This window comes from Rhineura floridana, chromosome 9 (genome assembly GCF_030035675.1).
Source record: "Rhineura floridana isolate rRhiFlo1 chromosome 9, rRhiFlo1.hap2, whole genome shotgun sequence".
Taxonomy (NCBI): domain Eukaryota; kingdom Metazoa; phylum Chordata; class Lepidosauria; order Squamata; family Rhineuridae; genus Rhineura; species Rhineura floridana.
The window spans coordinates 55,447,119-55,472,683 of NC_084488.1; the positions used below are offsets into that span (position 1 = coordinate 55,447,119).

General features: G+C 41.4%; 1 protein-coding gene across 1 annotated transcript; it reads left to right on the forward strand.

The window, feature by feature from the left end:
• The first annotated feature begins 3,029 nt into the window (after positions 1-3,029).
• NAF1 (nuclear assembly factor 1 ribonucleoprotein) lies at positions 3,030-24,553 on the forward strand. Its single transcript, XM_061584417.1, has 8 exons — positions 3,030-4,001; positions 6,701-6,833; positions 8,313-8,406; positions 15,150-15,232; positions 18,380-18,540; positions 20,802-20,853; positions 21,816-21,918; positions 22,712-24,553. The coding sequence occupies exons 1-8, from the start codon at positions 3,259-3,261 to the stop codon at positions 23,176-23,178; spliced, it is 1,836 nt and encodes a 611-aa protein (XP_061440401.1). The 5' UTR covers positions 3,030-3,258; the 3' UTR covers positions 23,179-24,553.
• The last annotated feature ends 1,012 nt before the right edge of the window (positions 24,554-25,565 follow it).

Consider the following 25,565-nt stretch of genomic DNA (forward strand, 5'->3'; position numbering starts at 1 on the left):
TTTCTGTGGCAGCCCCCACGCTTTGGAACTCCCTCCCAATGGATCTTCGACATGCCCCTTCCCTAGATATATTTCGCCGGGGCCTGAAAACTTGGCTTTTCCATCAGGCCTTTATGACCTCTGAGACTTCCAAGGTGAACTAGTTCTAGAACTGTAAAAATGAACAATCTACTAAATACTGTAATTTTTGCATTGTACTATACTGGCTATATTGTTTATTGTATTTTATCATGTTTTATTGTACGCCGCCTAGAGTGGCCATTGGCTAGATAGGCGGCCTATAAATTAAAGTTTATTATTATTATTATTAGCTACTGGGCCAAGTTCAATGTTCTGGTTCTGGTATACAATGCCCTATACAGCTTGGGACCAGGATACTTGAAAGATCATCTTACTCTTTATATACCCAGTCAATCACTGCAAGAGTGAGAGCCTCCTGCAGATACCATCTTATCAGGAGATCCATTCTGCACAACATAAGAAGTGGACCTTTAGTGTTGTGGCACCGACACTTTGGAATTCCCTTCCCTTAAATATTAGACAGGTGCCATATCTGTTATCTTTTTGTTGCCTATGGAAGACCTTCCTTTTTCAACAAGCCTTTTAAGTAGAGATCTTATTCCAGTCTGCGTATGTTTTGGAATTGCTTTTTAAGATGTTTTAAGTTTTTAAAAAATATTTTTAAAGATGATTTGTTTTAATATATTTTAAAGTCTGTTTTTAAGATGTTTTAGAGTGGTTTTAGTGCTTTGTTTGCTGCCCTGGGCTCTTTCTGGGAGGAAGGGTGGGATAGAAATTAATTAAATAAATAATAAAAAAGCACTTTTCATGCAGTGCATGGCCACCAACTGGGATGGTTTTAAAAGAGGATTAGACAAATACATGAAGGGTAAGACTATCAATGGCTACTAGCCATGATGGCTGTGCTCTGACCCCACCGTCAAAGGCAGCATGTTTCTGAATACCAGTTGCTGGAATTTGCAGGAGGAAAGACTGCTCTTGCACTAGGTCCTGCTTGTGGGCCTCCCATAGGCATCTCGTTGGCTAATGTGAGAAAAGGATGTTGGACTAGATGGGCCTTTGGCTTAAACCAGTAGGCTCTTCTTATCTTCTTATGGCTAGGATTGGTCTCTATGTAAAGCATAGTTGTTGTTTTTATAAAATATAGCTTACTTTATGAAATACAGAGAATAAATTTCTCTAATACAGTATTCATATTTGTGCAGAAAAGTAATAATGTAGATACACCTGATTAAAATAAGCTATTAACTGCTTAAATAAGATTATGAAACACAGTAAATATTTAAATAAGAAATCTATTAAGCAAGCAAATTTTGAAATGTGATAACATTATTCATCCTGGTAGAGAAAATTAGTGAGTGGAATAGCTGAAGAATAAATAAGCAACAGCTGTATATTTGCCCAATAGACAAATAATTATTGCAAGGGTTTTTCTCAATTTAACTTTTCAAATTATGTTTTATTGGCATATAGCACTCAACACTGCACAGCAACGGATCTGACCAATCATGAAAATCAATAAGAACATATTGTTTAGCAACTCCCTGTCCCACCCTTCCCTGAGCAAAGGAAAATCTAGTTATAATCCTCATTTTGCACTCATATTTATAATGAAGCTTGATTTCAATTAAAAATAGTCTCTGGAGTTGAGACCCAAAGAATGGACAAATAGCCAACAGCAGCTCACTAGCATTTACTGGGTGAGGCAGCAGGAAAGTTAGCTTTATGCGGGTGCACTGATAGGGCCAATGTGCTGCTCCCACTGCTGTGCCCGCACAGTGCCCATCTCCCTGCTGCTTTGCCCTTCACCCTCCCAGTAAAGACTAGCAGTGTCTCTGACAGATGGCCAGGAGCATAGCACTGGCCTCCCTGTGAGCTGCTCCTGTAGTAGGGTAGGGACTGAATCATATTGATTTAAACTACCCATCCAATTTTTTGACCCACAAGCAGAAGGGAGGGGTAAAATTTCCAAACTTAAGTACTTTACTAGTCCATGTTCATTATCACATTCACCATAATCAATTATCAATTAAATATTATTAATAAGAAAGTGTAATAATAATTATTATTGTGAAAATTGCTACTCCTGTAGGCTCCTACGATCCTCACACTAAGGGCTTTCTGGTGTGCTGTTAAAGATTGGTGTTTTATCTCTCCAACTCTTTGATTGACTTGTTCCTGGCTTTCTGTTGCATTTTTTAAATTTGGAATTATGTATTTTTATGCATTGTTAAGATTATTATTTATTTGTTTAATGGTCAGAAAAGCATTGTTATCATTATCATCATTATTTATTAAATTTATATTCTGCACTTCCTCCCAGGAAGAGCCCAGGGCAGCAAACAAAAACAAACACTCTATCAAACATAATAAAAAGACATTAAAACCTTATTAAAACAAAACTATCTATAAAAATATAAATATGTGTATAGATGTAAGCATTTCAAAATCCATGTTGCGGCAATACCTTTATTAGGACAACCAAAATAGCAGGCAAGATGGTAAAACTTTTTTCAGACTGAGGGCCATATTCCTACCTGAACATCCTTCCAGGGGCCACACGCCAGTGGTGGGTGGGCCCCGAAGCAAAAGCGGGTGAAGAAAGGAATGCAAGTTTTACCTTTGTATAGTATGCTAGTTTCCACGCACACTCCCTCTTTATTCTACATTCCGGCAAGCAAGAACATTATCAGGATTCAAGACCACAAACACTCAGGAAGATGTGAAACAAGACCGGTAAGGGGTGTGGTCTGGGGAGAGGGGGCGTGGCCTGGAAGCCTGCGTTACCTCTCCCCTCACCTGAGGCTGTGAGTGGGGGCAAGAGAGTGGGGGAAGGGAAAATAGGTGTCTTATGGTGAATCCAGAATCGGTACTTACTTTGTTGTCTAGCCTGGTGAAACGTTCCAGAGAACGCAAAAGCTTACATATCATTCTGTGACACCTTGGTTGGCCTAATAACGGTTTCAGTTTTATGGGCCAGCATGTAATAAAGAATAAGTTTTCCGTATTATCTGGTGACATTTTTGTTCTTTTCGCCTGGGATAACCAGCCTACCTTCACTTTTTCTATGTACTGGCGCCTGCGCGTAGACGGGAATCGAACCTCGGAGCCCCCAAGTTCCCCGCATGCGCGCGCTTCTCCGTTTGAAAAGACACGAGGCCGGAAGTAGCGTCGCCGGCGCGCGTGGTGCTGTTGTTGCTGCTGCGCGTAGTGGCTGGTGGAGCGGAGGTGTTAGAAATGGATGACCTCTCGGCCTCGGCGATTAACAGCGACTCCGGTGTCGCGGGGTGGAAAGTGATGGAACAGCTACAGACGTTGAGCGTCGCTTCCAAGGCGGGTCCTGAGGGACGCTCCGGCTCGGCCGGGACCAGCCCACTGGGGTTTGCTCTGAAGGAAGGCGAGGAAGGAGCCTCGCTTCCCCCTGAGGGTCGGCCAGCGGAGGCCTCCGGGGCTCCATCGGGGCTACCTGCGGAGGTGGGGCCCGCTTGGGCCGGCCCTCACGGAGACGACGCTAAAGAAGGAGCCGCGCAACCTGGCTCTTATCCTGACCTGGTGGGGCCTCCCGCCGCCGAGAACTCCAGCGCTAGGGATACCACCGTGGAAGGTGAACTGCCTCCGTTTGTAAATGGCTCCCCGTCCTCCTCTGGCGGCTGTCCGTGCCCGGCTTCTAACCTTGAAACAGGAGAGGAGTCAGGCTCTAGGCCGGACGGGAAACCTCGCCACTACCCGGAGGCACCCGCTGAAGGAGAAAATAGTCAACCCCACCCCGGCGAGGCAATGAATGAGAAGCCTTTCCAAAGCTCTCCCTCTTGCCCTCGGGATTTTATTGGTGACCCCAAGAACGGAGGAATAGATTGCACAGAGGGAGAAGGCCGGCCACCGGCGTCAAGTCCAGCGGTTTTAGGAAGCGAGAAGGACTCGATGGTAATCGACAGGAGCGGCGGCAGGAGGTCCTCGGAAGCGAATTCTGAGACCGAAAGGTGGGTTACTTCACGTTCCCGTAGTTATTAAAAGAGATATAGGTGGCACATAGGAACATAAGGACAAGGGTACATACAGCATTAGGAATCGGCAGCTTCTTGCATAAAGTGCAGCCAGCCAGAGGCTTGTTTACTCAAAATCCCTGGGAAGATTCAAAGGATAACGAACATTATACTGTTCAATTTGTCATTTAGCTGTGCTCAACTTTTTAGAGGCTATGAGACTGGAGAATTAATTTTGTTAAAGCATTATTCTTGTTATGTGCCTTCAAGCTGATTACAACTTATGGCGATCCTAAGAATCAGTGATCTCCAAGAGCATCTGTCATGAACCACCTGGTTCAGATCTTGTAAGTTCAGGTCTGTGGCTTTCTTTATGGAATCAATCCTCTTGTTTGGCTTCCTCTTTTTCAACTTCCTTCTGTTTTTCCCAGCATTGACTTTTCTAGTGCCATGTATTAAACTCTAGAAAAGCTGTTTTATTGGTTTCACTTCTGTAGTAATTGATTACACATCGCATACAGGAAAAAGAATAAAAGTCACCTGCAACTTCTTATATTTTATGTGTTCCATCTCTCAGTTTTGCTTGGTTGCTTACCAGGTTTATGATAAAAGCACATGCTTTTTGTTTATTTAATTGAAACATTTTAAAACCATCTTCTACCCTTCCAGGCATAGTACACATGATTAAACTAGGTTCAATACAAAATATAATAAAACAGAACCAAGTATAAAAAATGAAACCAAGGAATGTCTCAGTTTGCACAAGACAAACCAGTAGTCAGTGAACATATTCTAGACGTAGCAAATTTCTAGGTGTGCTGTATGTTTTTAAGTGACCATACTCACCTTTCCTTAAATTGAGTGGATTAAGCATAGCAGGCTGAACACATGCATCTTGGGCAGGTCAAGTTTGTTTTTTCCAACAGCTAGAGTCATTGCTTAACATACTGTAATCAGTCTGATTTTACATTAAACTGTGGTTTCAGATTCTAACTGTTAAAGCACCCAAAATAGAAATAGAACATAAACTCCAAGTTGAAACACAAAAGTCTGTCTTCACCATCATATGACATTGACAAGTAAAAAGGCTTTGAAATTAATGAAAACAAATTTGACACAGATTTCTAGGATGAGTGATGAGTGAAATAAAATTTTCTAGGTTAGATTCTCTGTAGAAACAAAGGAAAGTAAGAACACCACCAACAAACATATAAAAATGTAATTCTCCATTTTTGGAGATGGCAGGTGTTGCCACCACTCACCATATGCTCAGAGGCACACGTTACCCAATTCTTCCATGCTACACAGGAAGACCAACTGTGAAAGACCAACCCAAATTGTGTTTGCATTTTTACAAATGTGTATACAATATGTCAGGGAGGAGATAAGGTCTCCTGCTCTCCTGGTGCATTCACTATAGTTTGATAGAAATAGCTGTTGTCTATAGGTACATTCTTAAACCACAAGGTTTTTTTGCCTGTTAGTGAATTAGCATAATTCTTCAAAGTAATGAAGTGGAGCGAAGAGATGGATAAAGCTGGCACTGGATTACTGGGACTCTGAGCCACCTTGCTGACTGTTGAGATTTTAACAGGCATTGACCGCACACTGAAATACATCTTTGCTGTCATAAGAGTTAGAAATGTACTTTTTGAGAGAGAGCTGAAATCTTAGGCAAGTTTACTCATGCATAAACTTTACATTCTGCACTTTTTCCTGCACTTTTACCCTGAGTCAGATGTCATTGCCATAAACATTGTTTGGGCTGCATTCTGATTACTGAGTTTAAATATTGTTAATAAATAAACTAGGTTTTGCTGTTATGCATTGTAGGATAATTGGAGTTCAGTATAATAGTTGAAGACAACACCGGTTTTGTGACTGTATAACTTTTTTCTACCCCCCCTTTTTTTTTAATGGCCCCCTGGACCTGAAGGAGAACTCTGTTTTAACTCAGTCTCTCACCTCCAACATTTTGAATAATTGCTGATTCAAGTATAACTTGCTGAGTATCTTGCTGAGGACCAACATAGTGCTCAGCTCTATCAATGTTGTGGTTTTGATCATTATTACAGGGCAGTGTGTATTCTGGAGAAGAACATAGTACTGACCAGAGTCTGAAGAAGTTGTGGGCTTGTGCTAAATCTTGGATAGGCTCAGCAAACAGTTGCCCTTTCGAAGGCATGACTGTGCTTCCTCCCTTGCAGCTTGTTGTGCAGAGTGTCTCTAAAGCTTAGCATGACATTACATTAACAACTCTTCCCCTTGATGGCAAGGATACATTTTGTCAGGCTACCCAGTCATCCAAAGTTTGTGGCCCTGTGATAACCGTCATAATTGTTCTTTCCAACACGGACTTGTGTCCATTAGTGTTGCTATAGCTTCCATTAGTAGAAGGAGGCCAGAACCAATTTTTGGTAATACCTCTTACTCTGCTCCCTAAACCTACTCCAGAGAGTTTGGGGATCCTTCAGACCAGATTTAGGGGGGGAGGGTGCTCCAAGCGAGTGAGATAAATCACTGAAAACTAGTTTCTTCTCCATTCTGCTGATTGAAGCCTTATCTTCAGTTGAGTGACACTGCTGGATGCAACTCATCGTCTTTCGTGCCATTACAACTTTTTTCAAGGCTTTTTTTTTTTGAAGAACATGACAAGATATATGATGAAAAGTAAAACAAAATTCACTCTTGTGCAGTGATACAGATACAGACAGTTCATCTTCTGTCTCCTCGTCTTCCTGTCTTCCAATGCTGTCTGAAGATGATGATCAGCAATCTAAGAATGAAAATAACTCTTCCACTATTAGAAGAAAAGGTGAATTGTGTGAAGTATGTATATTTATTTATATATCACCCATCAACCAAGTTTGCCAGTTTATCTGAGACTCTTACCTGTATTGAATTGGTTGTTGCCTTGTAAATGTGTGCAGCAAACCTGCCTTTTCCCAAGGTGAATAGTAATGTGTGGGCAGAGGAATACTTACATGTGGACGAGGGGTGGGGGGATGGGACTGGTGGGAGCAAAAGCTGCTTATGTTGGCAGATCCTTTATTGCAAATGTCTGTCTGTGGCCATTTGCAGGGGTGAACTGATGAGTGGAAGGCTCATGTGCTTCTATCCCTATCCTTTCATTAGTGTAAGAGAAGAAATATTGAATTGGGAGCCCTGTTTTTCCCTTACTGTTCCTAGTTCTGCCATCTGCTGCATTACCACTTTAGTTAAGGGGAACTACCTGTGACTCTGTAACTTTCATTAATTTCTGAACGTAAGGATCTTCTGCATATATTGCCTGATGCTACAAAAAGTGGCCGAGGCAGCTTTTCTTGCACAAAAGGACCTGTGAGGTGCCATTTTACAGGGGACACTTCCCATGGTCACTTAAAGCATTGCAGGGTTTAGTAGGAAGCTGGGTTTAGAGGGCATGCTTCAAGGTCCACTCTATCCTCTTTCCCCTTCACCTGCTTAAAGCAAGCAAGTGCCGAAATGCATAATGTGTGCACATGCTATGGTTACTGCCTCCCCCCGCCCTCCCAGGCCAAAGGGAAGCAAGTACCAGGCTGCTTGCTTTCCTTCAGCTACCTGTGCTGCCTTCCGTGGCTGACTAACTCAAAATGGAAATGGACTGCCTTCAAGTCGATCCCGACTTATGGCGACCCTCTGAATTGGGATTTCATGGTAAGCAGTATTCAGAGGGGGGTTTACCATTGCCTCCCTCTGAGGCTAGTCCTCCCCAGCTGGCTAGGACCTGCTCAGCTTGCCACAGCTGCACAAGCCAGCCCCTTCCTTGTCCGCATCTACCAGCTGAGGGGCAACGGGGCTCCTTGGGACTATGCAGCTTGCCCACAGCTGCACAGGTGGCAGGGCACATAACCCCTCAGCCACTCACTGTGGGGGTGATCTTTAGCTGGCCCTTGATACCCAGGAGACATGAGCGGGGATTTGAACTCGCAGACTCTGGACTCCCAGCCAGGCTCTCCTCCCCACTGTGCTATACCAACTGTTGACTAAACTCAAAGAGGCATGAAAATAATGTGCGTGCACAACCTTTGCCAGTTTTGGTGATTTGGACAGAAACAATCAGAAAAGTCCCTTTTGTACCTTGCTTGCCTTTCTTTGGGTACAGTGCATATCATCATGCAGATTTTGCAATAATTAGAAGTGGTTTGACCAAAGGTTAACCAAACGTGGCTTTTAAGTCTGCGATTATATATGTACCTACACAGACAACTACAAATGAATTAATCCAGGGTGGGCAGTGGTAGAATTTATACTTTATTATGAAAATAAATTCTGAAAATTATCCAACAGGAGACACCTCCTATTGAAGATTTTACCATAATTCTACCTGAATCAGTTGAACTTATGTCTTTTGGAAAAGTTTCCAGCATCATTGAGTGCCTAGGTAAGCAAGATGTCTATATTTTCTTTCTTTCATGAAAACAACATATTCTCATTTAGGTAATTGCTTATAGAACAGTCAGCAGCTTAATGTTTTGGCAAGAAGGCACCTTTCAGAGGACAGTCAGGATAGAAGAATGAAAAATAATCATGGTATCATATTTCTAAGTGTTAGATGGCAGAGGCACAGTACAGTTCAGTTTCAAGGAGTAGGCAAAATCCTTGATCAGTAGACCTACTCTTGGTTTCACAACTTGATGAATACCTTCCCTAAACTGCTCTCTCTCCCTTCCCCCCTTCCCACACTCATCTGTACAGCTGTTCTCTGTCTCTTGTAGGATGCTATCAGAGTGCACCCTATAATTTTTTCTTATGCCTCCTTTGTCCCTCCAAAATGCAGAGTACTTGTCTTCCACCTTACATCTAGCATCTCCATGAGTATTATTGCATCATATATACAGTAGGGCCCCTCTTATACGGCGGGTTAGGGACCAGGCCCCCGCCGTAAAGCAGAAATCGCCGTAAAGCAGAACCCATTGACTATAATGGGTCGCGTCGTGCGCAAAGGCGCAAAATCGGCTTTAAAACAGGGAATTTCCCCTAATTGAAAGCCGCTGCATCAGCAGAATGCCGGAAAACGGAACCCTACTGTAATTAAAATCTAGCCATTGCCAAATTCTCCTTTCATCTTCTTACTGCCTTTTACTCCCCACTAGTCTCTCTCGGTGACCCAGCAAGATGTCTATACAATGCCAAGAATATTTTCTTTTAAGAATTCCTAACTTTTTTTTCAATTGCCAGTGCTAAAAAGTGTGTTACGTGGAAAGGTTGTCTAGAGACACCAGTTGAGCCACTCTGGCTGAGATAAACTGAAGTGCTGTGAGAGTAAGGGTTGAATGGCAATATATCAAAGCAAATCAAATACAAGTGTTAAAAAGAGTGGTTTTTGTGCTTGGTGTGTAGGTACAACTGATGTTTTAGTTTTTGGTTGCATAATTGAATGTTATTTAATAGTGCCATGAATACTGAAATGTGCAAGTTTCCATTGGTAGAAGATAATCTTTAATAGTCCACAGGCAGAGCAATCCAAATGACATGGAGCCAGTGGAAGGGGGACTGGCGGAGGAGGAGCTGGTGAAAAGCCCCGCAGGATCCTCCTCCCGCTCAGGAGCTGCCGCCCCAGCTAAACGCTGGCTCCATTAGGAGCCATGCACATGGACTGGCTGGGAAGCGCTAGTTCCCACGAACAGGCCTCCCGGGGAGTAAGCACTTCCTGTAGGCCACCATGGAAATGTTCTTACTGTGGCGGCCTTTTGGCTGCTGGAGATTCCGGATAGATCGGGTCCCAGGGGAGGGCTCCAAATGTGAGGAAGATCTTACGTCTCCCCCACATGGCTATGCCCCAGGAATGCCCCATTTTCAGGGCTTCCGCCAGATCTCTGTTAATGAGACTGGCTGTCCCCGGTGGTGCTGGCAGGCTCCTGGCAGCGCTGCAGCTCAGCCATGGCGGAGGGCTGCTGCCAGCAGAGCACAGTGGTGCTGGGAGCCTGCCAGTACAGCCAGGAGGCCACTGTATCCAACTACCCCCACCCTGGTAGAAAGGTGAGTTGGATTGCACACAAAGTGATCAGGGCCGGATTAAGCTGAGGAGGGCCCCTAGGCTGATTGGTGTTTGGGCCCCCCTATCCCCACGCTTCACCTACCTTTCTGTTGTTTTTTGCGGCTTGCAGGTTTGCCATTAATTAAGATGGCGGCAGAGGTTTCCCTAAGGAACTGAAGACTCTGCCACCATCTTCGTTGATGGCAGCAACGCGTGCGTGTAGCACGCATGGATGCCATCAGCCAAGATGGCGGCAGAGTCTTCAGCTCCTTAGGGAAACCTCGGCCGCCATCTTAATTAATGGCAAACCTGCAAGCCGCAAAAAACAACAGAAAGGTAGGTATAGCAGGGGGATGGCGGTCCACGGATGCTTCTGCAGATCGCGGAAGGAGAGTGGAGGGCCCCCTGTAGCTGCAGGGGCCCTCGGGCCAGTGCCCCGCGGGCCCCTAAGAGCTCCGGGCCCCTAGGCTTCAGCCTACTAAGCCTAATGGATAATCTGGCCCTGAAAGTGATTCAGTTCTATATTGGTGACAATATTTTCATATTTACTGTGAACATTTGTCTATCCTTTGTTTAGTTGAATGTGGTTATCTTGGAACCACAGCTAAAGTTGGGAGTAATAGATAATATGACATTACAAAGAGGCACACTATTGTATCACAGGGTTGGCTGAAACAATCATTGTCATTTGGCAGGATACTTTATATATTAAGTTGTAACTTACAAATGAACATCTACTTTACTCCAATTGAGCCAAGAAGCAAAGTTCTCCATGCTAGGAGAGGCGGCCTGATTCCAGAAAAGTTGTTCAAGAAACTCCTGTTTGTATCACACAAAGTTAAAATATGAATAAAGCAAACAAAGATATTGGACTTTTTGCTATCTCTTTTTTTAAAAAAGTAAAGTGTTGTATCACATGAACTTCCACTTGTAGTTTAACATGGTGCAGGAAACAAAAAAGAAAAGGAGATGTAGGCTCAAAAATGCCTGGCATAGAGAGAGGTAGTGGGAAATATCTCTGCTGTACATATTAGTAATTTTATTTCTGTACTTATAATGTATGCATACTGGAGCAAAAAATCTTAAATTTTGACACACTCATGGGTTCCGAACTGGCAGTGACTAACCAGAACAAGACCTTGGGGTTGTAGCAGATAGCTCCATGTAGATGTCGACCCAGCGTGTGGCAGTTGTGAAAAAGGCAAATGCCATGCTAGGGATCAGTAGGAAAGAAACTGAACATAAAACTGCTATTATCATAACGCTGTTGTATAAATCTATGGTGTTGCTGCATTTGGAATACTGTGCTCAGTTGTGGTCGCCTCCCCTCAAAAAGGATATTGTAGAGTTGGAGAAAGGTTCAGAAAAGGCAATTAGAATGATCAAGGGATTGGAGTGACTCCCCTATGGGGAAAGGTTGCAGCATATGGGGATTTTTAGTTTAGAGAAAAGATGAGTCAGAGGCGACATGACAGAAGTGTATACAATTATGCATGGCATGGAAAAAGTGGATTGAGAAAAGTTTTTCTTCCCCTTATAACATTAGAACATGTGGACATTCAATGAAGCTGAATGTTGGAAGATTCAAAACATACAAAAGAAAGTACTTCATGCAGCGTGTAGTTAAACTATGGAATTCGCTGCCACAACAGGCAGTGATGGCCACCAACTTGGATAGCTTTAAAAGAAGATTAGACAAATTCATGGAGGAGAAGGCTGTCAGTGGCTACTAGCCATGATGGCAGTGCTCTGCCACCATAGTCAGATGCGGTATGCTTCTGAAAACCAGTTGCTGGAAGCCGCAGGAGGGGAGAGTGCTCTTGCACTCGGGTCCTGCTTGTGGGCTTCCTATGGGCATCTGGTTGGCCGGTGTGAGAATAGGATGCTGGACTAGATGGGCCACTGGCCTGATCCAGCAGGCTTTTCTTATGTTCCCTTCCCCCAAGTCATGTTCTGTCTTCATAGACAGTGATTATGTGTGGGTGCACTCTATTTTGCACTCCTTGCTTTTCCATGGGGTCTGGTTAAAATCAGATCCAGTAGAATTAAAATGGATAACCTTGAATTAAAATTGAATTGCATATTTTTTTATGCAGGGTTCCCCCAAAGCAACCATCATGAAACATACAATGGTAGACTGCAGTGTAAAAAAGAAAAAAATCGATCCAGCACTTGCCAGCACCACCAAAGCACAAAAATATTGATCAAAGGCACATACGCTCATAGATCTGTATGATTTTCACATGGAATATCAATAAAGTACAGAACATATATGTAGACAAAGTGGGTGACCTATGATTTAATGGTAGTTTTAAAGGGATTTCTTGTAAAAATCATGAGGATCCATAATGATTCATGTTTCTGATCCGTATTTGTGAGCCATGTCTGTCGTGGAAAGTGTCAGATCCATAACCTTTTACACTTCTCAATAGAGACAGGTGCTATCTATGGATTGAGAAGGATGGGGTAACCCATTAAAAATAGGCAGATTCAAGAGGATCTGTTTTGCTAGATGTGACTTTTACCTGCTGTGTATGTGTGTATGCATGCACCTTCTCTCTCTTCATCTGGTACCCCATTCTTTTCCCTCCCACCATTCCTGCTGTGCAGTTCCCCCCCCCAGTCTCCCAGGTCACTCTGTTTTCCTTCTTGCCCTCTGAGTAGCTCCTCTTTCTGTTCCGATACTCAAATTTCAATCTGGGTCTTGAAAAACAGAAAAGAGGGAGGAAAAGAATTCCATTTCACTGGAACTAGAAAAGCATTATGTTCCACTCCAGTTCTGTTTTCTTTTTTGGAGGGGGCAAAAAGTAACAATCTCCACCTTATAACAGAGGGGGCACTGACTAGGGAGGGTTGCACAGACATTTTACAGGCACCATAGGGAAGGCTTCACGGGATCTGCATTGGAGATACAAGGACTAGATTTGTACAGTACATAGGGGGAAACTGGATGCAGTTTTTTATGAGCTGATATAAAATATCATATCCTCTGTCCCTTTATAGCAGGAAGTAACTTTAAAATGTACAAAACAGGAGGATATTTGATATGTCTGGAGTAGATATTTTAATAATGTGAACAAGTGGAAAAATTGTGTTGCCTTGGAACTCGGTGCAATAAGTTACAGGCCAGGTCTATGCTGGGGTTATAACTGCAGGCCTTTTTGAAATACTTTGTGTGATGCAGTATTTTTTTGCATCTGACGGGTGAGAAGAGAGCAAAGTCATTGCCGGTCTGTCCATCCACAGGATCACTGTGCAGTATGATGTTGGTTTTACCAGGGAGTTTCTTTTTTGCTGTCTGTTGCCTTGCCTTTATAGCCCAGGTAGGGATGGGATCAGGCTGTCGCTGTTGTATTAATTGTACTTGGGAGTTTATGAGAAGAAGTGTATGAATGTGAGTATTTAATTGATCATTATACTGTCTCAATAGATTACTTCCTTCCCAGGAAATGGATTTCTATTAATAAATGTTGCAAACACATTTTATTGCTTCTCTAGCAATGAACATTAGATTTTTGCTGGATAATTAGGAGTAATTTACAATTTTATTAAATTGTATCAGATCATCTGCCTTATTTGTGATACTCTTTATATAGCTATTCATATAGGTTAAAAGTGGAATTTGTCAGAAAGTATATGATACAGTTAACAGTTTATTAGTGATACGCACAGTTCATTACATTGCTACCTGACTGTACAGCAAACTGTCATAATAGCACTTTTCCTAAAGCTTCTGATCTCTGACTCATCAATTATACCATCCTAGTAAATTTCATCTTTAATGGAGAGTGAAAGCAATCTGATAGGCATCTATTAACTGTAGCTAAAACTAACTGCAATCTGTGGAAACAATACAGCTTTCTAATTTGTAGCAATAAGTAACTGTAAACAATGAACACAGTTAGTACTAACAATACTATTTGTCTCCCAACAGCTTGATCGTAGGAGTACCTTCAGATAGGGTGCTGCTGTGACAGTGCATGTGCTGGTACAAGCAAACAGCCAGCTGTTCTTCTCTGATTAGTTGTTTGCTTCATGGGTTGTCCAATATGCTTCCTGTTCACTGATCTCTCTTTGGTCCATGGTGGAATCACCAGTAGTATCCAGTCATATCAATCAATATATATCGTTACATTGTCTCCAGTGCTCAAATTATTGGCAGGGGCAGGAAGGTAGGGTAAGAGTATTAATAGAAACAACAAATCTCTTATGTAATTTTAACCAAACGAAGCCCTCCCTTGTAGTTTTCGAAACAGTAGCTGATTCAAGCAGCTATGTTATTTATATTTGGTCCTTCAACCCAAAGGTTTCCAGGGTGATACATACAAATATAAAATAGATAATGCTAAGACCATAAAGCAACAATATAAACCAGATATCAAACCAGAAACAAATAACAAATCAAATTGTAAACAGTATAGCAGCTTGTGTCTCAGCCCCCCCCCTTGCTACACGTTCCTATTTTGAGCCCAAGGGTTGGACGTGAGTAAACAAATTGCGGCCTGCCATTATGCATGAATGATGCTTTCCCTCACTACTTCCCCTTTCTAGTCTCCCCTTCCCTCCCAGCTAACATTGACTCAAGCCAGACTTATACAGTGCTAGATACACTATCCTGTGATGTGCAGTGCTGCTAGCAACACATAAATGTAAGCAACACATTGCATAAGCCCATGAATATATACCCTACTCCTCTGCTCCTGGTGGATTTGCAAGATTGTTTTTAGTAATGTGCACTTAAGTAGCTTCATTGGAATGACTGTCAGTGCAACTTCATTTTCATCCCCCCACCTCATACTTGACACCCAGTCTTCTGTTTCTGTGCTTTGCTGTCAAATGTAAAGTAGCTGCTGCTGTGAGGTCCTCCTACATGGAAAAAGTGCATTTGTTTCAAAACAGCACTTTACTTCACAACCCATACTCACTGCCCATAATGTTTCTACTTCTTAGGTAGTTAGGCCATGATTTAACATATGTGATCCATACTTTATTCATCAGGGTAGCTATAGATTAATATTTTAGTTTAAAGTAGTCTTTAAAACTTGAACCATGAGGCCTAGAAGCAGGACAATGAGATTCAAACTGGTGCTATTTATCCTTTTGAAAATTTGGAATGGCTTGTCAGCTTTATAATACTTTCTTTTTAGTAATAATAGAGTCACAGAAAGGGCTGCCTCCAGTGAATGAAGACACTGTGCTTTTCAAAGAAGATCATCATTCAGTGGGAAAGGTGAGTAGATTGCTTGCCACTTGTATATATTGTAATTTATTTGCAGAAGGGATAGGGAACCTCATGCCTGGAACCAAATGTGGCTTTCCAGCCCTCTATCTGGGACATCAAGACTCTCCCCAGGGTAAACCTCACACTGCCCCTGCTCTGTACCCATGCCAGGTGCTTTTCCCTGGCTGGAATGTGTCATTGAATTGGCTGTTTGTGCGAATCTATGAATTTTTTGTGGGTGGTATGAAGCCTAATGCACAAAGATAAGAGTCAGATCTGTTGCTCCACCCACTTCTTGCTTCTGGCCCCCACTGCTGGCATGCAGCCCCTAGAACAGAGGTTTCCAAACTGTAGCTTCATTAAAGCTTATAAAATATATAAGAAGTAAAAAAGCAATAAAAGTAAAATTAAAAATGATAGGGCATCTAGCACAAACCATGACAATTGCTACAACAGGCAGAGACATTAAGTGATCTGCTAAGACTCAGCAATTTTCAAGTGATGTGTAGGGAAAAACGTTGAGGAGCCACAGCCCTCGAAGGTTGCCTACAAGGGAATGTGGTCCTCAGGCTGAGAAAGGTTCCCTGTCCCTGTTCTAAAACATCTTGGCTCTTGGTGTTGCTGGGTTTCTACATATTTTGATGTACTGCTAATGGATTTCCGAGAGATTTTTTTTTAGCAAACATAACTAAAGAGGTACAAATATGTTGAAAGTATAAATGTACTATCCAGATATATTACATAGGAAGCAACCTTCTTGAAGACAACTGCATCATTAAAATGGCTGATTTTTTAAAAAGTTGCATAGAATACAGCTGTTGATAAAATATAGTTTAAAATCTTTTTTGTTATATTGTGAGCCTGTTGCTTATGTCTTATACTGCACTTACGTGTATGTATTATACAGCCAAGAGAGTGGCTGTATACTATTGTCAGCATGGATTTTTCGCATTCCGCAGTGTCATATTGAAAATATCTCCCATGCCATTCTGATGCTTCCCATAAGCTCATTTCAAAACAAAACCTTACAAAAATTATAGTCCTGAACTCAGAAACCCTTGCTTAACAACCCTCTAAATTTTCATGGTGATACACAAAAGAGTCAAGAGAATTGAGAGTTCAAACTGTAAACAGAGAGATAAAAAAAATGCCAGAGCCCTTTTGGACTTTTTTCTGTCAGAATTCTCATAATCTGTTGAAATTCATAATAATCAGCCATGTTCACAGAGTACCTGTAATCCTATTACTGACCTTGCTCCGTACTCTGACCTTCATCTTCTGCAGTTTAGAAGTTAAAAAAATGCCTGGCTGATTTTTAATTTAAGAAATTTTGTATTGAACTCAGTGATAATGTTGGGCATGCTCAGTAAGAACCAAGTGGCAGTATTCTAAAAGCCAGACTCACATGTGCTGGGCTCACCTAATTAGGGGGCCAAACCCATGCCAGACCTTTATTTCACTTGAGACAGTCATGGCTTCCCTCCAAAAATCCTGGGAAGTGTTGTTTGTGAAAGGTGCTGAGAGGAAACTCTTATTCCCCTCACAGAGCTCCAGTGGCCAGACTGGTTTAACAGTCAGCTGCTCTGGTTGAAGCTCTGTGAGGGGAACAGTGCATCTCCTAGCAACTCTCAGCACCTTTCACTAACTACACTTCCCAGGATTCTTTGGGAGAAGCCATGACTGTCTAAAGTGAAAAAAGGTCTGGTGTGGATGTGGCCAGAGACAGCTTTGGTTTAAATTTGGGTGGGAGGCCACATGTTCCTGCTGTAGAATAAAAAGGTGGGGGAAACCCTGAAAAAGAATAATGCTATTTACAATGTTTTCCTTTTGGAAAGGAAAGGGTCTTCCTTTTTGCCCAATGTCCATCCATCCAATCGCCTCCCATCCCCTTTCCCTTCCTCCCCTTCCCTGCCCTGCCCTCCTCCCCTTCCTGCCCCTCCCCTAGGTCACTTTCATGTATCCTTAGCATGATTGCACAGGAGTAAATCCCACTCAACTCAAAAAGCATGCAAATGTTCAAACCTTCCCTCCTTTCCCCTCCCTCTTGCCCCTTCCTTTACCCTTCCCCTCCCCATCCCCTCTTTCCCCTTCCAATCCCCTCCCCTCCAAATGTTACCAAATTCTTCTGAGCTACACAAGAAGTGGACTGGAATGTGAAAGACCATCCCAAATTGTGTTTGCATTTTTACAAATTTGTAGGGCAGTATAATATCTCAGAAAGGAGGTCAGGTCTCCTGTTCCCCTGGTGCATTCACTATAGCCACCCAATTTCCCTGCTTTTTAAAGTTTGATAGAAATATCTGTTGGCTACAGGTACATTCTTAAACTGCAAGGTTTTTTGCCTATTACTGAATTTATGTGAAATTGGATTGCCTTCCTAAGTAATCAGGGAAACTTGCCTGAAATGTATGGAGCATGGAGGAAAGTCCTTTCAGGGTTGTATCCAATGGTGTTGCTCTTCTTATGGTAAGGCTTCCATCAGCGGAACAGAAGCAATTTCAGTGATTCTCCCTCTCCTCTGAACCCCTTGCACCCTCTCTAAATCTGCCCTGAATCACCCAACCCTCTGAAGCAGATTTAGGGTGTGTGGCATTGCAGTAGGGAGGGGGAATCCCTAAAAATTACTTTCCTTCCTTTCCACTGATGGAAGTCTTACTGGCTGCTGAGTAACACTGTTGGATATGGCATAGTATTTTATCATAGAATAATAGAGGTGGAAGGGGCCTATAAGGCCTTCGAGTCCAACCCCCTGCTCAATGCAGGAATCTAAGTTAAAACATACCCGACCGGTGGCTGTCCAGCTGCCTCTTGAATGCCTCCAGTGTTGGATAGCCCACCACCTCCATAGGTCATTGGTTCCATTGCTCTAACAGTTAGGAAGTGCTGCTCTAACAGGTAGTTTTTCCTGATGTTCAGCTGAAATCTGGCTTCCTGTTGGGGGCCTCAGTCTTCCCAATTGGGATCATGGTGTTATAGCAGTGTTCCCCAATTTGGTGGCTTCAGGTGTTTTGGATTAGTGCTATCATTAGCCCCAGCCAGCATGGCTGTGCTGGCTGGGAGTTAGTCCAAAATATGTGGAGGGGAGCAGGTTGGCAAATGCTAAAATATAGAATGTCTAATGGTGTTTTTTTAGCTATAACATCCTTCGTCTTATAGGTCTTTGAGGTATTTGGCCCTGTGTCGCATCCCTTTTATGTGCTACGATTTAACAATCCTGAGCATATTGAATCGAAAGGTATTAAAATGCATGATGCTGTGTACTTTGCTCCATCGATTGAAAGCTTCACCCAGTATATATTTCCAGAAAAACTAAAACGGTAAGTCTAGATTATGTAAATGTGTGCATCTTGAAAGTCTCAGATTTAGAACTCTGCTTAGAATGTTGTCCTAAATGATGCATTTGAACGTGCTTAGACAATATCCTATATATAAATATGAGCCTCTCATTCTACTTACATACAGATTTTACGTTGAGTCTTATTCTCCCCTGAGATGCTTGCTTTGTTCCTTCCCAATTTCCTTTTTTTAGCTGTAAATTTGATACGAACAGGGCTTTTATTCTAGACCGATCATTGCCTTAGGAAATCCAAAAATAATTCCTGAGCATAATTAGCCTTGTGGATTTAGGATTTCTGATTAAAAATTCCACCTACATTGAAATTATTTAGGTCAAAAGTCTAAATTATGTGTTGTATCATCTCCCAGAAGGCTTCTTACCCAGTTTGAAATAGATGAAACATCTCTCCTGCACTACGTAAGATGCGTCTGTTGATACCCCTTTTCCTTGCTTCAGAATATTCATTACACCAGGTGGAGATGACTTTGTGCCTTCTTTGTGGCAACAACCTATTCTGTGTACTGAAGGCGTGATTAAGTAGAAGGAGCATGTATGTGCTCAAAAGTTACGTTTTTCATCTGTCTTACCTTGAAAATGAAATGGAAATGGACTGCCTTCAAGTCGATTCCGACTTATGGTGACCCTATGAATAGGGGTTTCATGGTAAGCAGTATTCAGAGGGGGTTGACCATTGCCTTCCTCTGAGGCTGAGAGGCAGTGACTGGCCCAAGGTCACCCAGTGAGCTTCATGGCTGTGTGGGGATTCGAACCCTGGTTTCCGAGGTCGTAGTCCAACACCTTAACCACTACACCACACTGGCTCTCTGTCTTACCTTATGCATGCATAAAGGCATGAGGAGAAAGCATGGGGGGTTATTGCAGGTATTGGAAAGTCCATGTGAGTCGTCTATATTCCCATTCTGTGTGTGCGTTCTGTTTCCCTTGTAACTTGCATGGTAGACAGAAGGGGGTCTGTGGGGATGGCCGTGGGTGGGTGGGTGGGTAGTAAGGCTCTGAGCCATGAGGGAATCCTCTACTGCAGCTGCTATGCTTGGACTTGTACTGGATCGGGCCCTGACTATTTCAGTTGAAATCTATTTCTGTCTAGACAGTAATATTAGGGCTCGCTGACTGACATTGGCTCATTAGTATTCTTTGACAGTTCACTGAAATTGTTTTTAAATTTGTCAGGCTGCAAACTCTGTTTTTTAATATGTATATATAAACCTATATTTTCTTGATATATGAATGGATCAGAGCAGCCTTGTTACAGTTATTGTGTGCTTAAATTTAGGATGTAGCTCCATACTTTTACACATAGTGCCTTGAAAAATATATTGGTTTAACAAATATCTTGTGTTTCATGCTGTTAGGAATCTGAGTATTTTCAGCTCTCCAGAAAAAGGAGCTTTTAAAATACCTATTCATTTGAGTTGCATTCTCTATCCCTAAACTTCAGAGTGGATTAAGTTCAGAAATAAGTAATAAAAGCATTTAAAATAGTTTAAAGATTACTAAAATTCCTGCCCATTGTAGACTTCAAAGTTTTAGGGAGTCTACCAGGTTTTCACCTTGTACTACTCCACATGCACTTTAACCTCTACAGTTATGTTTCAACAATTCAAAGTATTTCGCATACAATTTGGTGTAAGATTGCTAGTACTATCTCAATAGGAGCTTGGAGCTGAATGAACTGTGACTTGCCTAAGACCACTTAGTAAATTTGTGGCGGAGGTAAGATTTGAGCCATTGTTTTCTGGCTCATGCTCTTGGCCAGAATGAGCCTTTGGAAGATTTCAACTAGGTTTTTAAGCCATACGCATGCATCCACATGTGAGAGAAGGGATCTCCCAAAAGACAAATGGTGTCCTAGGAATCACAGCTTTTATGAGCTTTAAATAAAAGCCACTCCACACAAGATTTTCCCACACAGATATCACTTCTTCATGTGCACTGTAATGACAAATATGCCTCATGTATTTCTTTGCCAAGTGTAGCTTTCCACACAAGATGAATTTGGCATGTGTGTGTTGTACAGTATGGCATACAAGTGTATTTTTCTATGTGAAAGTGATATCCATATAGGAAGCTGTTCTAGGTAATCGGATTCTGTTTTGCTCAGGCTGCATCTAGTATTTGGATTGTGATGCTTAATCCTTTCCTTAGACTTGAGGTCATTAGTGACTGTCATATATAGATGATGTCCAGTATGTAGATCTTTCACTTTGTCTCATTTTCTAGAGAGAGAGGATCTGATGCATCATGGAAAAATGATGAAGAACCACCACCTGAGGCTAGTACATCTTGAATGTCTGTAAATGGTTCCAATTTAAAGTGCACTTCTTTTAAGTGGGATATGGATAGAAAACCATTTAAATAATGTCTGTGGCACTCATTTCAATAGAAAATGAATTTCTTTCCGTAGAGAATCTTAACTTCTTGTTGTTGTTGTTAGAATTTATTACCCAAAGGTCATAGGCGGGTTACAGCAGTTTTAAAACACATGACTGAACAATAACTATATATTTGCTTCTAGAGATAAGGCTACAAATATCATATCTGCATCTTCATTGGCTCTTTTTGAGAACCAGTTTGAGTTCTTTAGGTCCACACTTCAGTATTCTGAATGTTGGACTTTCAAAGAAAAGTTATTATCAGTCTTTAAAAGAGTTCATTCATCTTCTGAAAAGTTATGTTGGCTTGGATTCCAAATTGCTCCTTCATTCACTTAATGAGGGAGTGATTTCTACCAACTCGCCCTCTATCTGAAGCTCCTCGCATCATATCCTATACTGTTCTCAAGGTTCCCCTAACTCCCAGGTGCAGATTTTTCAGGGGACTGCAGAGGGAAGGGGGAGGTGAGAAAACCATGTGTCGCGAACATTCTGTTCATGAAAGGAAGGTTAGGATCCAAGCCCATGGTCCTGTCATCAAGAATATGATGTTTTAATTCTGTATTCCTGATGCGAAATTTGTTCTTGGTCCTGTTTCAGATTGTTTCCCCTTTGTGTGAATAGTAGATTAAGGAAAGATACAAAACTAGTTTTATCATGCTTGGTTTGGAATCCTAAGTAAATATTTGTTTCTTATATTTTTCACTTGCAATGGTAGTAAAGGTGTCATAGTGTATTCCAAAGTGTCAGGTTCATTAATGAGTTTTGGATATCATGGTATTGTCAGCTGATAGCTAATAAAAAGAAACCATTGGTATTTTCTGTTCGGCATCCAGTTTTTTACTTAAATGTTTTGATCTAGGCTTTAGATTATAGTGATGATGAGAAAGAGAGAACAGCAAAGCAGCAAAAGAAATCACAAATTTTAAGAAGAAAGAAGTGCCGAACACAACAAGATGATTCTAGTAAGTAGATGCTATTACAGAATAGTAATGTTGGACTTCAAACCAAATTAAAGTATATGAAAAGGCCAGTTTCATTGATGGTTTACTGTATTATTTGAATATCAGTTTAATTTTAAATTTTAGCCCTCGTGTGAGCCTTTCAAACTCCATTGCTTTTGTACAAAATAAACTAATGGGGCGGGGGGGGATATATATCTCTTTAGCTGCAGAAGCCTGAGGTATTTATTAAATTTGTATCCTGCCCATCCTCCCAAAGAAACCCAGGATGGCAGTCAGCAGTGTGTTCTGCCAGGTAGAAAGGTGAAAAGGTTCCCAGCTCCTTCCAAGAAAAAGTAACATTAATTGGGTCACATCATAGGATAGAACATAAAATAAGTATGTTTTTTGTTTGCAGTACATGCCTCTGGCAACTTGCAGGGCTAACAAACATGAGTGGTAAAATATTTTGTTGGGTGAAATAATGCTAGTAGCAGTTTTAGACTTTCCACAGTGGCCTCTTCCAGGTTCATTCTTAGTTTTTTCCATCTGCCATCAAACACAACTTTTCCCCCACACCTACTTCTCATATGACTTTACTGATTTCCACTGGGCTTCCTGGCCAAATGGTCTGTCTTCTGTATGATTTTAGAGGTGTAGGCTGTCCATATTGATCACTACATGGCAGACCAAGTGATGGAACTCAAATTCAGAACACTAGATCTGCCACTGGAGTCCTCATTGGAAACAACCCACTTGTTCCCACAATTACCATGAATTGCCAGATGTCATAATTGCTTTTTGTTTCTTTCTGTAGATAAGAATGAAGTTCATTACCAGCCCAGAAGACAATGTTCTTCGGATTATTCAAGTGGATATTGCAGGAGACAACCTAATTCCAGCTTTGAGAGAAGTAGATTTCGTCATTCATCTGCTTCTCCATGTTCCTTCAGACAGTATATAAAGCCCCCACAACATTACTCTGACTTTACAGAACTGCAAAAGCCTTCAACTTTTTGTCAGCAGCAGAGGCAGGAGAATCTGAGGCATCAATACTCTTTTCCTCCCCCACCGTTTGAAATTGTTAGTAATGAGGCAAATTTTCCACCTCCTCCTCCATCTGTAACTTGGGGGTGGCCTCACGGGTGTATTCAGAATATTTATGATCCGTTGTTGTCACTGCTTTCTCTGCCGCCACCACCTCCGCCGCCGCCACCACCACCTCCTCCGCCTCCAATACCATCTCGATCATCTGCTGCTCCTAACAGTGCTAATCTTCTTTAAGTTAGGTGGTACTTCTGTCATTTGAGGGAAATGGAGAATGTAAAATTTTATACATGAGTGCTGTGTATTCTTTTGTATCTTCTTGTGAGGAGGGTGTCTCAATTATGTACAAAAATATACACTATTTTGTATGAAATCCAAGTGTATAACTTTTTTTACAACTGATTACAAATGTAGGAATAGTGGCACAAATTTTATAGAGCATACTTAATTCTAATGGAGAGATTTAAACATGACTATATTTCTGTCTTGAATTCGTATGATCCAAGTTCTTGGAAAAATAGTTTTTATGAATCAGTACATTCTGTAGTAGCTGTTTTAAACTAATATATGTATTTGTCAACATAATAGAAGAAAACTGTGTTTGAGGAGTATCTGTGGATTAAAAAAGATTGTCCAACCAAGAGTAAGTGAAATATGTTTAAATTCTGAATTATATGCTGAGTGTGTAGAACAACTTCATTATTCTATGTCAACAAATGTCAGTTCATAAAACAATATTGCATTTTCCAGCCAAGTTTAGTGGGCAAGTGCTTAATTCTCCAATTTTAAATTGAAGGATTTAGCATGCTTTATTTAGTACCCTATAGAACAGTGAAGATAAGCTCTGGTACTTCTTGAAATGAGATGTTTATGTGGCTCAATGCCTTACAGAGATGAGACTCCTTTGTCAGGAGCTATAAACAAAGATAAAAATAATACTGAAGGACAACATTGTTTTTAGGTCTTAACACAAAACCATATAAAATTTTAAAATATGTACATTCAAATATTACAAATCAATAAGATAAATTGTTGTACACTCTGTCAAACTATGGAAACACTATGGAAATGTACACCTACAGACAACCAAAAATTAGCACAAAAAAGTAACCTCCATTCTTCTAAATCTTGCAGAGTGTTCACTTCTAGTATGAATACACACTGTGGCTGAATCCCCACAGAACCATGCAAACACCCATTTAGTACCCAAGCAGTTGTGTTTAATGGCAAAATTAGCTTGTTGACCTTTTTTCCTGGTAATTATAGATTTGGTTGACCTTGTTGAGCTGCCACTTTTATGACTATAAGAGGCATGGGAAGGTATTATACGGGTAGCTTAAATAACCTTTATGTACTATATTATGAAGATACATAGCCATAGCAAAACGTAGCTTTGTTATTTGGGCTCATGGAAGAAAGCTTTGTGTTCAGCTTACTAATAAAGATTACTAATAAACTTTCATTTCTGCTTCCATAACCAATAATTACTTGAAATTTTTGGAAAGTTTAAGTGCCTTAATGTAATTGATCAATGGCAAAATGAATAATTAGATCTTAATTGCAACCTTTCTATCTTGTGTAAAATTGAAATAAACACACATTGTTCAAATTATGACCAAGTTCTATAAAATTATTCTTTGTGGCCTCTGCTATGCATAGAACCCAAACCCAGATCCATGGCTTCAACGTTCATATCCTTGTAGAGCTAGGTCGTACAGATTTTTTTTAATGGGAGACCAGAGGTGTATGGGAGACCAGCATGTTAGCCACTGAGAAGAGTCTTCTCTTAAAAGAATCTTAACTCTTAAAATCAGAAGGTTTTTGGCAGTATTTAGACCCCAGTGAGAAAGTTTGGGGGTTGGGGAGCCTATGCACAAAGCAATTTCTTTTATTCTATAATTCTGTAATTGCAGAAGGAACAATGAATCCTGGGAGTGTAGCTATAAGGGGCATGGTGGAACTATCATGAAGGGACCCTGCACTTCTGAATTTGCCACTACACTACTGTGGGAGCCCATCCCATTTCAGAGTTCATGCTCAAAAGGGTGTGACCACATTCCCCTCATTTTCTTTTTGAGCATAATTGTACCTGCATCAGATGGAACTTTCTCTTTTCTTTTGTTTCTCTTAGAATAAAACAAAAGGTAGTCTTTCCCCCCCTTTTCTGCATTGTGTTTTGATGGCATAGACAGGACACCCTTTGTGATAACAAGTTGCCTCTGCTAGGCTCTATTGCTGCCTTGTTTGCTTCAGGGACATGCGTTGATCCCTCCCAATCAAGAGTTCACAAGATACACATGCTGGAATAGGTCCTTCTGTCTTTGGGTGACCTTGTGGAAACTAGTCGTCTTTGATAGTGGATGGCAAGACCGAACTTAACAGCAATCTACCAGCTTTGTGACTGTATGTCTCCATATTGTTGCTCTCATTACTTCTGATGGCAAGAGTCCCCCTTTGGTGACCCTAGAACTGTTGCCATTGCCATGTTGGACCCCTTTACCTAAGTTAAGGTACTAAGTGCTGTAGTAGTTGATCTCCCTTAGCTTTTTCCCCTAAAGTTTTTTTAATACTTTGTTAACATCAAGGTATTCCTGAGCATGCTGATCGCTCCTACTTGTTCCTGA

Excerpts from the sequence above, each read along its gene's own strand:
- NAF1 (XM_061584417.1), top strand. The coding sequence starts at position 3,259 with ATGGATGACCTCTCGGCCTCGGCGATTAACAGCGACTCCGGTGTCGCG. Across the intron at positions 18,541-20,801 it reads TTTCCAGAAAAACTAAAACG|AGAGAGAGGATCTGATGCAT; the intron begins GTAAGTCTAGAT and ends CTCATTTTCTAG. Across the intron at positions 20,854-21,815 it reads ATGAAGAACCACCACCTGAG|GCTTTAGATTATAGTGATGA; the intron begins GCTAGTACATCT and ends GTTTTGATCTAG.